At 38.9% G+C, this 12,098-nt stretch overlaps 1 protein-coding gene across 5 annotated transcripts in view; it reads left to right on the top strand.

Moving 5' to 3' along the window:
- VEZT (vezatin, adherens junctions transmembrane protein) overlaps positions 1-8,708 on the top strand; it is a 54,926-nt gene extending 46,218 nt beyond the window's left edge. For 4 of the 5 annotated variants that reach the window (XM_061454582.1, XM_061454581.1, XM_061454580.1 and 1 more), the window contains 3 exons: positions 840-940; positions 2,125-2,332; positions 6,216-8,708. In XM_061454582.1, coding sequence (XP_061310566.1) covers positions 840-940; positions 2,125-2,332; positions 6,216-6,787 — 881 coding nt within the window. In that variant the 3' untranslated portion in view covers positions 6,788-8,708. Of the gene's footprint in view, positions 1-839; positions 941-2,124; positions 2,333-5,422; positions 6,013-6,215 lie in introns of those variants that run through there. The other variant, XM_061454583.1, reaches the window with a different exon arrangement.
- Positions 8,709-12,098: the final 3,390 nt, after the last annotated feature.

Genomic DNA, 12,098 nt, shown 5'->3' with positions numbered 1-12,098 from the left:
GTATCTCTGATTTTCCAGTATTATTTTTTTATTCTAATTGTGCCCTTCAGTATCCTTGCAGGTTATCCCAATCTCAGCAGACTTAATGGGCTGAAACACTTTTTCACCTATTGGAAATATTAAAAAGTACTGGGCTTGAAACAAAAATCCTCACTCATTGCATTGTTCCTGTCTGAAAATGGTAACTACAGTCTGCTTATCCAAGAGACTGTCCTAAGCATCTGATAGCAGTTTCTCCTGGCCGTTTGCTTATGAGCATTTCAAGACGCTATATCAAAAGCCAAAACAAAATGCAGAATGTCTTTGGCTTCTTTTTCATAAAACCTGTTACTGCATTGGAAAATGAGATTGGAGCGATTTGGTATCTTATGTTCTCAGCAAATCCACACTGGCTGTCACTTACCTCCTTGCTACCTTCCAGATAGCTTCTGGTAAAATTTGCTTGATGATTTCTTCCAGTATTTTCCAATTATTTGAAGCCCATTTGCCTATAATTTTACTATTTTACTTCTCTTTTTAAACTTTGGCCCTGACTCTGTTTTCTGCCTTTACCAGTTTTTCCTGCCATCTGTAGGTTTTTGCAGTATATGAAAGTTCTGAGATTTGTTAGTTGAAGTGCTTCAAGATGAGTTTCACCAGACCCAGCTTATACCAAGACAGCCAAGTTATTCAACTGCTCTCTAGCACAGGGTTTCAGTGTATTCTAACCAGTCTTCTCACCAGTTTTTTCCTAATGAAAACGCCTGGGCCCTGCCTGAGTGAGTCAAAGCCATCATTCAACACTCAGTCTTTTTCTTTTCTTTTTTTTTTTTAATCCCTTTTCTTTTTTCCCCTTAAAGGCAAACCTGAAGTTTCCTGTGACAGCCTACAGCGTACTTCAGTACCTTTAACACAGCCTGCCATATACATAGAAAACAAAGATCCAATCCCTGAAGAGCAGGTAAAAAAAATACACAGGATCATTTAAACAATAACTGGGACTTGGTTGCTATATCCATTCCTTTTTCAGTTACTTGTGCAGTGACCTTCGAGACAGATAAGTAGGAATCCAGTGCCATTTCATAATTGGACTTAGAAAAAAAATCATGTGTATTCTTTTTGCCATTCCATGGGGAGGTATTCCCCATCCTGGAAAAAAAGAGCACCAACATTCACTTCTCAGATATATCAAAAAAAATAAGTGACAAAGGAGAGCAGCAAGACAAGTCAGAGTAATATAGGAAACATGTACCAAAAAAAAGTGAATTCCTAGAAGGTGGTATGTAACAGAGTCCTACTCGCAGACTATTAGATGAACTGTCTTACATACATACTATTAGATGAACATTGACAAGCTTCAGAACAAACCAGCCTGACTTTAGTTTAAGTGATCTCAACATTTTTGAATATCTGAAACAGACTGTGACAGTGAACAGTTTCGTGTTGTTTGGGGAACTCGTGAGTGATGGCTGGGCTGTCTTTAGGAGAGGCTGGCCTCCTCCATCCCAGAGTTGAGTTGCAGATGCATTCTGAGAGCAGATTGAACACCCCTGCTCTGCTCTCCCAAGCCTATCCCACATGTATTCTTTCTAGATTTTTTTCCACATCAAAGAGCTGGGACTAACTTTACTGACTGTCTGTTATAACATAAATGAAGCTCCATTTTTTAATGCTTGTAAGCCAATGTAGTTAAAATTGGAGGAGGAGTTTGCTATTCTCAACATCCACCTAATAAAGATTTACATACATTAAATTGCTGAGTTGCCTGACTGAGGAAGAATTACTTATGGTGTAAATTAAAATAAAATATAAGAAAAAAAAAAGAAACCTGCATCAGCATTGCCTATTTCCACGTGTAGTTATGGGGAAATGGACTCCCATTTTCAAGGTGTTCATTTGATCATACTTGTGTATGAAATTAAATCTCAGGTGACTGCAGTAATGTTAACTTTCAATGAGTGGACTTGCTCCAAAATAATGCAAATATAACTGAGAGCAGTGTCAGATCCAGTGGCTCTGCTAAATTGGGCCCCATCCTATTACTGTGGTTGGCTAGAGTTGAGATCACTTGGTCATGATTGTAGGACAGCGTCTACACTGACAGTGAAGATCAACATTTTCTTTCTTTCTCTCTTTTTTCTTTAGGAATTGGAAGCATATGTTGATTATTCAGATACAGAGAATGAATACAGAAGAGAAGATTTTTACTGCTTTTCCCAGGAAGAAAGAGAGAGACAAGAACGAGAGAGACAGGAATCTAAGAGGGTGTTACAAGAATTGAAATCTGTGCTGGGATTTAAAGCTTCAGAAATAGAAAGACAGAAATGGAAACAGCTGCTATTCAGTGACCATGGTAAGCATTGCTTTTGAAAATTAATTCCTTTCTAAGAAAGGGTAGGTGTCTGTTTGCCATCAACTTCTGACTATGTTAGTATTTGGACAGTGCTTAGCTATAGAAGTGTCTTTGATAGAGCTGTGTGCATGAGGTATTCTATCTCTTTATATTATTTGCAGCAATCATTTTACTATATATTGAAAAGAACTTAAAGAAATGGGAATTTGGCTGTACAGAGAATATTGAGCTAAAATACTGAACACACAAAGTATTTAGACAGCATAAAGAGAACTGTTAGGCTATAAACCGTGCAAACTGAGCTTTCTTTCATGGCTTTTTAGTAAATAAGAATTTTAATCAGGGCTCGTAACTAAATTACTTTTCAGAATTTAAAGGAACCACTAGAAATTATCCCAGCCTTACAAAAATACATAGGTTAAAGTGAAGAGCTACCCTTTGAAATATTAAAAGCTCCTGAAAGAGTAAGACTGGCTTTTGTTTCCATGAGAGAGTAAGTATACAGAATGTGTTTGCAAAAACAAAACATGCAAACAAAATGCAAACCCCAAAGAACCTCACAAGAAGAGTTCTTCCAAACTGGCCTTTGCTGACTCTTGAGGACTGCTAGGTATCTCCATCCACTTGCACTTAAAGGCAGGAATATGAATATTTATCTTGCCTCAACAAGACAGTCTGTCTCTGTTCCAGCACTAAGCCTGGATACAACTTCATTCCTTTAACTGCTTGAGCTGTTTGATTTATTATCTTTAAAATCGGCAGTAGTTTGTCTTTTCCTTTTTCTCTTCTTCTTTCCATTTTCATTCCTTCCTCTTAAAGACAGGTTAGGAAAAGCCCTTGAAAGAATTTCATGTTCTGTGTTATGAAAGACAACCCTGAAGTCTGGCAACAGATTCCACCTCTGCCAGTGTCTACCAGAAAAAGACCATGGATTGCATCTCTCAGTAATTTAGTGGGAACACACAGTAATAGGCCATACCTATTTATGAGACATCAAACCCCCGAAAGTGTCTGTTCTTCACAACTTTATTCTTTATGTCAATTTAGCGACAACTGTGGTAAAAGAAATCACTTACCCATTGGTATTGACTTCTCTTCTACCTGAATTAAAAACCCTAAGACATCAGATTGCATCAGAGTCTGCTCAAGGGTAGGATTCCTCCCATGTAAGATGTGACACTTCACATAAATCTCCTCAAGTCTTCCCTTCCTCACTGTTGAAGAGAGAAGGAAGCAATTCTACCCCCAGTTCAAGTCTTGACAGACCTAGTGACTGTTGCAGAGAGAGTTCTTGTCACGAGAGATTCTGCAGGACATTTCCTTATCTAGCTCAGCAGCTGGTACCTGTCCACATCAGTGTATCCTCAGGCCATTTGTGGCCACAGCTGGAAAGAGTCCTATAGTCTTCACTAACTCTTCCCCTGAAAGCCTTTGGAGCTCATGTTGGTTCCTTTCCTTTCCATGTATAGATATTCCATTGTTTTAGGATTAGAGATTCAATGGTGGGGAGGGAGGAAAGTGTGATTTCCTCCAGCTGCCTAGGACTAAGCATTGATTACTTCCATTCTGTACAAGACTGGAAAACATGAGGGCGGTTCATGAAAGTAGTTAATACTGTCTCCTTTTGGCTTGGAGACTGTGTGTGTCTAATCTGAAGGACTGATATGGACAGCAGACATAACATCTACTGATTTTTAAGGAATTTCTTCATTATTTCTTCAAAAGAATCACAAATCAGTTAAATATGACTGCTGCAGACTTTAATTTATCCGTATACAAGAGTCATTCCTTAAAGAAACATTTTTGTGAGCTGTGCTTTCCACATTTCTGGCTTGCTTTATCTTCAAGCCTTAAACCCAGAAAAGTTCATCTTCTTGTCTCCATTGGCCCAAGCCAATAGATGGCTGTGATACCACACTATTTCCATAGCCCTCTTAAGCCTTGCTTTTACAGGATGATCACATTCCAGAAACCCTGTGTTCTCTTAACTTGTGATTATTGTGAATAAAGATCCTGAAATACACAAAAGCTTTAATCTGTTAGGCACATTAGCCAAGGGTCCCAGCAAGCCATTCTGGTTTGCTAGGTTTATTTGGTTAGTTGAAGGAGGAGCTGGTAAGGGTTTCCACATGAAAGAGGTCAGCTCCAAACAAGTTGATAAGTCTAAAGAACACAGCATAAAGTCAACTGGAAATGATAGGTTGGCTTCTAGAAGAAAAACATCACCTTAGTAGACCCCTAGACTAAAGCAAATTTGCCCAGGCCCAGCACCATGGTAATACTGCTTACTGTCTAGACAGTATGTGATTTAGGGGAGTGTAGGTCCTTTGGCATCCTGTTGAGGCAGTAAAATGGAAGTGCTTTTGAGGAGGTATGTGAAGCTGTTAGTGGCTTTGTTTTCATTTGTCAGACATTGTAAAAAACTTTCTTCTGGCACAGAATCACTTCAAGGCTTTCCCCTAACCTCTCTCCCCAAAGAAGTTCATTCTGTCAGTGGTTGTGTTGCACCCAGCTGTTCTCCCTTCTCCCACCTTGTCCATACAACAGTTCTTGTACAGCTGTTTCTCAGATTTAGAAAGCCGCACTCTTGAGAATTGGTTACTGCAGGTTAACTAATCATTCAGCAAAGTAGCCAGCTGCCAGTCTGAGGTATCTACTTTTCAAGAAATTTTGGCTTTGGAAGTATTCTTTGGAGGAAGCAGGCAACAGGTTTGCTTCCAAATGATAAGCAAATATTGCTATGCATATTCCTGCCTCTTCAAGCAAATGGGCAGAAATAAGCAGCAGCATGTTTTCTACAAGAGGGGGAAAGAACTACCCCATTAACAACAGAGATGAGTCTGGTGCTGTGCTCCTTCTGTATAGAAGGTTTCAAAACAGACAATGAGATATGAATTGGAAGCCACAGCCTTTCAGTGTGCTAAATGACACAGTTATCAGTGTGACAGCCATAATGGTGCACCTGCCTTCAGCTGGCTAAAGTAAAGATTGCTGAAATAAGATGCAATGGAAAAATCCTAATACCGTAAATTTGTGTTTCCCGTGAAAAGTGTATGTATTTCCCAGAGTTATTTTCATCTCTGCTTACAGGGATAAAGTCAGAATGGAATTAGAAAGGGAAATGCTACTTGGGAATCTGCTGTTGCCACTGTCATTTATGTTCGTGCTGCTATTCTAATGGAGCTGCTGCAGTTTAGGGAATCTGTTACTTGGAAATGGACATTATATCGTTTCCTTAAAAAGAAAGACGTCTGTTCTTCAAGAAGTGATTGTACCGAGTTGTACTAACCCTTAACACTGGGAGGAGAGACTTCCTGGCAAGCCTCCCGTTGCTGGCGATGGGGCTCACTGCTGCTACTTACTTCAAGAGAGGCTAAATTAAACCACACTTTATTTGTGAGGACACCTTACCTGACTGTATGAATAAGTGTTGTATTTACATGTTGTGGTGTATGAGATCAGATATTGCCTATAAAGACTTTGTCATGTACCACCTGTCTTTACTGGACTAGGTAAACTGTTGTTTAAAAAAAAGACAGTTCAAGTCTGTATACAGTGCAGTTGGTTTTCACTTTTAACACTGAATGCATCATCTGTGTTTGATGATGGGTTTAAGCATCATCAGTTTCGTGCTGTCTCTTTACATCACTGATTTTAAGAGTAGTTACAAGTAGCAATCACATCTCACTTCAGCTTTGTAATTAGAAAACACTCTTTTGTTTTACTTTTTTTCCTTGTATTTTTTTGTTTCTGTTGTTACGGGGATTTTTTTTTAGGCCATTTTGACCCTTACAGCCTTGCACCTCTTTCAGACACAAATAAATTATTTATATGTGGCAGCTTGCTTTTAGTTATCATTTCATTTTTTTTCCCCCTTTTTAAGCTGCAGTGAAACCCTTGTCTCCTGTAGAGCCGCTGAAGCTACTAAATAATTTGGCATCACATATGAATTCAGATACAGAAAAGCAGGACTGCAGCCAAAGTTGTGATAAATCTGAAGAAAAAGACTCTAATCCAGAAGAGAATGCTGCTGATAAAAGCAGGACAGAATATTTGTATGAAGATCCTGAGATGGAGCGAAAAAAAGACAGTACTGCTGATGAAGGTATTTCTACAGGGGCTGAAGAAAGAATGTGTTATCAGCATGAAGGAGAAGTTGAAGAACTCAAGCAGAGCAATACGGATGGAGTAGAGGTTTCACAGTCTCCCTCTGAGGATGCATTGCATTCAAAAATCAAGCATAGGCTGGCCCAGCTCCACATATCAACAGATTTAAACTTCACATCTGGTCTGGCTGCACAAGTTGCTGCCAGGTCTTTCACTTTTACTACAATGCAAGAAGAGACTTTTGGAGATGAGGAGGAGGAGGAGGAAGAGAAGACACAGGAGTGTGAAGACCTGGTAGAGGACTGTAAGAATGAAGATAGAGGCTCTGAAAGTGAAGGCAAAGTGTAAGTCTGAGCTGAACTTTGTTAAACAACATCAGGCAATTTGATGGAAAAAACTAAGGTGGGATTTTGAAGATGAAAATACCAGATGGAAAAAAAGGAGACCTAAATATAATACATCTTGTTCCCTAAGTCTGATACACTACATAGGACACTTCTAAGTATATTGAATATCTGAAGGTAAGAGAAGTTTAGGCTGCATCTGAAAAAAAGTTGGCTGTTCCCTTTTTTAAGATCCTAGTGGAGGTTTTGGCATTTACTTTTGTGTTTTCTGTTTTATTTATTTATATTATAATGTATTGTGGGGTTTTGTTTCTGAAAAGAAAGAAAAACAATGTCTTGAATTACATCAGACTCCGTGTTTTTTTGGCCTCTGGTTCTGTTGTTGTGGTATCAATGTTTGCTCCTACAGAAAAGCCAGGACATTTCTATTGGAAGAATCTGAACTGTTCCCTGTGATCTCCCACCACCACTTTTGTTTCACTTCTTGTGTCTGCAGTGCGTTGGCTAAGCCACTGTAGGCGTTTGTGATTCTGTGGCTAGTGATGTGGCTCCCAACGAAAATGTAGAATTTTAAATAAAATCTTGAAAGAGCTAGTATTTGATGTGTCCTGGGGTATGGGGCTGGAATAGTGTAGTCATGCTTCGTATTAAGGTTTACTTAGAATTTTATGAAGGGTTAATAAATAATTTCTGCAAGTTGTAATTCATGTTAGAGAAATGTGTAGTATGTGTTAGGGAGGGCTGAAAGCACACCAGTAGAAAGTACTATAGACAGCTAGAAGCTATCTGTTGGACTGATAATAGATGATAAGTAAATACCTATTTATTAAAACCGCTACTAATTATTTGTTAACCTTTTGTAAACTGAACCTTAATATAATTGTTTCGTTTGATGTAATGATTGAGTGTACATTTTTGTTTATGTCCTGAAGTAATTTTCTTACAGCAAAATTATCTGAGTGCTTAACAGTATTTTGTTTAAACAGCATACTTGGTTTTCTTTACTGTTCTGTCATTTTCCTTTAGATCACAACTGTAACCTGTGTGATCAAGAATCCATGAAAGAACAAGAAATGTGTATTTTTTAAGGTGTCTCTTGTAACTTAGTTGACACTGAATCCGGACGTTCAGTGTTACGTGGGTTGGTTTCTTCCCTGTGGTGGTGTTATGAGGAGTAGTAAACCAGTGCTTACCCCACAGAGAAGCTGGTTAATGGTTTCACTGCCTTCTCTTCCTTTCGCCCCCGACACAAGATGAAGCAAAGGTCTCACATCTCAAATGGCGAGAGAGCCGCCTCTTTGTATGGAATACTCTGCTTGGACCTAGATATGTTCCCAGTCACAAAGCACCTCATCAGTTCCTTAGGAAATTTATTGTCTCTTGCTGATTCTGTAGAACAAAGGGGGGGTTAGATGCAAATGGTTCTGAGCAATATCTTTTCCTAGGGTGGGAAGTGGGGAAGCTAATGAAGGTCAGCAGGTCAGGGTGGAAATCTTGACTGTATCTCAGAAAACAAGTGCTTTCTTTCAACCTCCCTCTCTTTTAGTAGTGATTTTATATGAACCCTGTTAAATATGTGGATTTTTTCACAGACTAATGTGGTAAATATCAAATGATAGAGAAGGGAGTATGTGACTTACACTCTTCTTTAACAGTATAATGCCTGTCTTCTCCCTCACACACAGATTTGGGGAAGAAAATGTTTTGCCATTCTTCATTAACGAGTAACACTGTGTTTGTGCCCTTAGTTTTGTGTGACTGCAAGCTGAATGGATGATGTCTTCAGGAACTTGTAAAAGAAACAAAAAGGGTGTTTCTCATAGTGTATTCAAACGCTAAGCCTCCTCTTAGTAGTATATTCTTCTGTAACCTGAAAAGGTTAGGCTAAGATGATAAAACTGTTTTATTTTCTCTGTGGTAAGCAATTTTTTTTTCTCAAGTCTAGAGCAACTGCTTTGGATAAATTGTGTTTGAAGCATTGTCCATGCTTCTGAAAAAAGAAGTCTTCCTCATCCTGGACTTGAGATTCTTGAGTTCACAAAGTGCCCAGATATTTTTTGTTCCTAGTTAATCGTTCTGACTGCCTAAATGTATGTTCCATTAATATTTCTGTATGAACTCATCTACCAGCATCTCATGATCTGATGTTGTATATCACAGAAATGATACTCCTGAACATTGCCCATGGGATCCAAATTTTAGTTTACAACGTGTATGGCTATGATAGCAACCTGGAAAAATGATCAGATTTGGGAAACGAATTATCTGTCCCCATTGTTCTGGATTAAGTGAGTAGCAGCCTGAGTGCTTTTCATTGCTGCTAAAATAAGTTCCAGATCTCACATTTAGAAAGGTTGCCACCTCTTTACTCCTTTGCTGCAGTCCTTAGCAAAAGTTTGGTGGCTAACTTGGGACCTAGTTTTATGGTACACAGGTCACGGTAATGAAACTGGCCTAAGAAACCCCATCCATCATTCGCTGTTCATTTCCTCTCATCAGCTGGGTCAACACAGGTTTTTGTGGCCATGTTGTCAACCAGCTCATGAGTGCACTTGGGGTCAAAACCCCACTCTTTTTAGGGACTGCTGCTCATTGTTAGTATTGTGGTGATGCAGCTCACAGCGTTTATCTCCCAGCATCTGTATCAGCCCAGAATGGGTGTTGCTGATGTGAGACTTAGGATTGCTCATTATTGGCAAAGATGGTGTAGTGGGAAATTACAGCCTTGACATTAGAAATGGACATGAGCAAAGGATGACGTTTTAGAGCAAGTTCTGATCCTAGTTTGAACAAATAGATTTTCTACAAGCGACTTAGCTGATTTCCTATGGTTTTACTTAATGCAGTCTTAGAAGCTGCACATACAAACACCTGGGCTCACTTGCTTTCTCTGCCTCTCATCACATCTGTATATAACAGCCATCAGGTCATTTGTTTTGATTTATTTAATATCCTCCCTTCAGAAAAACATGGCTGACAGCGTACAGCACACAAAACACGGCCTCCCTTGATTTGACAGCCAGGTGCCATCTACATATAAATAGTCTTTTATAATCAGATTTTCTCATAACTGTGTCATTTGAAAGGACTGTGTGTATGCACTGTAGATTCCTTCAAGAACCTGACACATTTCTTGGCAATCATAATTTATTGTTGCTCTTAAAATAATATATATGAACACACTGAAGCGTGCGTTTAGCACTAAAGAGTTGTGTTAATATATTGAGCATGTCGAGGTCGGAGTGCTGTCTCCTGTATTCTTTGGCTTGTTACCTTAAAAACAGATTTTTGTAAAAGCAGAACATTTACTTCTTAGAGCTTTTAACTTCTTGAAACGTTAAGCAGGAAATCCATACTAAATAATGGTTATACCAAAGACAATCAGCAGCCAAAATTCTTTGCGAAGAGCAGAGCTAACAATAAATGCATTTTCTCTATTCCATTCCGGTTAGCAGCTCTGTGAAGTTGTAAAGAAGCAAGTAATTACAGACTCTTAAATAATTTCTTCTCCTGCTGTGCTACCTGGAATGCACTGCAGTGATGGCGTTTGCTTCTTAAGTTGGATTGCAGTCTAGCACTACATCTTTTACGTCACAACTTCACAGCTAAAGATCTAGTAAAGGCTTAAATGGGAGCAGAGATCTGTGAGAAGATTACTTGTCCCTTTTTTAACTGTATGTCTTTGTGACACAAATGAAACAGTGCAAATTTTGAGAATTACAGGTAATGAAGCATCTTTCAAACTGAAACAAATGTGCCTCTGTCAGCTAAAAGCAAGATTTACAAATATGAAGGCTTTTGCTTTTGGTTGCAATAAAGAGAGAGTTTTACTCCTGACAGAGGAATAAGCATAGTTTTTTCTTTCTTTTCTTAAACGGGGGGTCAAGTATACTAAACTGCCCTTGTTCTTTCAGGTGTTTAGTAAAGGGCTGCTCTTGTTCTGCAACTGGCTTGTTCCAGGGCTAATTGCTCTTCAGAATTAACAGGGTTTTGTACTGTCTCATCTGAAAAAGTGGGCAGTGTGAGAAAGGCACTTGGTCAGTGTAAAGGGTCAGGCTACTCTGGGATCTTGTTTGTGACAGGGCCTAATAGCAGATGCTAAGGGAAGAGTATGAGAAAAGGGAGATCCTGTAGTGATGTTTCCCCAGGCTACTCCCTAACAATTTGTGGCTTTGGGACTTGGTGAGCCAGTGGTGGTGGCTGTCAGCTGAACAGGTCCTAGTGGAATTCTCTGCCATAAATTTGTCCAGTCTCATGTTTGGTCAGTTATTACTAGTCCCAATGCCAGTATGTGCTCATCTTTATTACAGCCTTCTACAAACAAGAGGATTTGTCAATAATAGTTTTTAACTTTCTATTTTAAACTGAGCAAGCCCACTTCTTGCAGTCCTTCCACAGAGTTTTCCATCTTTTGGTTGCTTTCCTTAGAAATCTGTCCAGTTTTTGAAGTATAATGACCAAAGTGTGGTGCACTACTTCAGACATAACCTCAGCAGTGCTGAGTATAGAGTAATAATCACCTCCCATAAAACACTGAACCATTCAAATATAGTTGAGTCCATACAGGGAAAAAATCTTTTCAGATCTTTTACCCCTAGCTAGCAGGATGACAAATGAAAATATTTGGTCTTACGGAGGAGAAATATTTATTCACTGTCAGCAGGATTTGGCTGGACAATGTTTTTCTTTGCTAACAAAACACAAAGTTGTTAAATCAAAATGATCTTCCAGCAGCTGCCACCTGGTCTAACACAAACTAAAGATGCCAAACAGCGCTTGTTTAAATTTCAGCTTGACTTTTCAGAGCTGTTCTGGTCTCTGATGAATAAGCATGTATGACAAAATATATTATCACACAAGAAACATGGTGGTGAATATATGGGTGTCAGGTCAAACTGAAGGCTTCTGTGGCTAATTTTTAAGATGCTTGGAGGTGTGCTTTATTCATATTCTCTTGACAGTTAATTCCTTCACATACATGTTTTTACCATCCTGAATTTTAAATGCCAAAAAATACACTTTGATTTATTTGACTTGGAAATTTGTGCACTAATCGGATAATTGGTAATGGTACTGTAGCTGTGATAATAAGACAAGGCCATTTGTAGGGGTGAAATCTACCTACCATGAACTGTGCTTTGTAGGCAGACAACAGTATAGTTTGAGCTTTAGATCAGTATGTAACCATTACTGATATTCTGCCTGACCTTTCATATTGCTGTCTCTTATGTTATTGGCAGATTTGTCAGAATAAAACTTGACTCAACAACTTGAATGCTCTGTTAGCCCACATTACACTTCCTGAATTGAACATA

The sequence above is a fragment of the Pezoporus flaviventris genome, unplaced genomic scaffold, assembly GCF_033815535.1.
Source record: "Pezoporus flaviventris isolate CSIRO_AGI_PZ_B2104156 unplaced genomic scaffold, CSIRO_AGI_Pfla_v1 ptg000016l, whole genome shotgun sequence".
NCBI classification, from domain to species: Eukaryota; Metazoa; Chordata; class Aves; order Psittaciformes; family Psittacidae; genus Pezoporus; species Pezoporus flaviventris.
The sequence above is the reverse complement of the archived record's forward strand: the minus strand, read 5'-3'. Positions and strand labels throughout refer to the sequence as shown.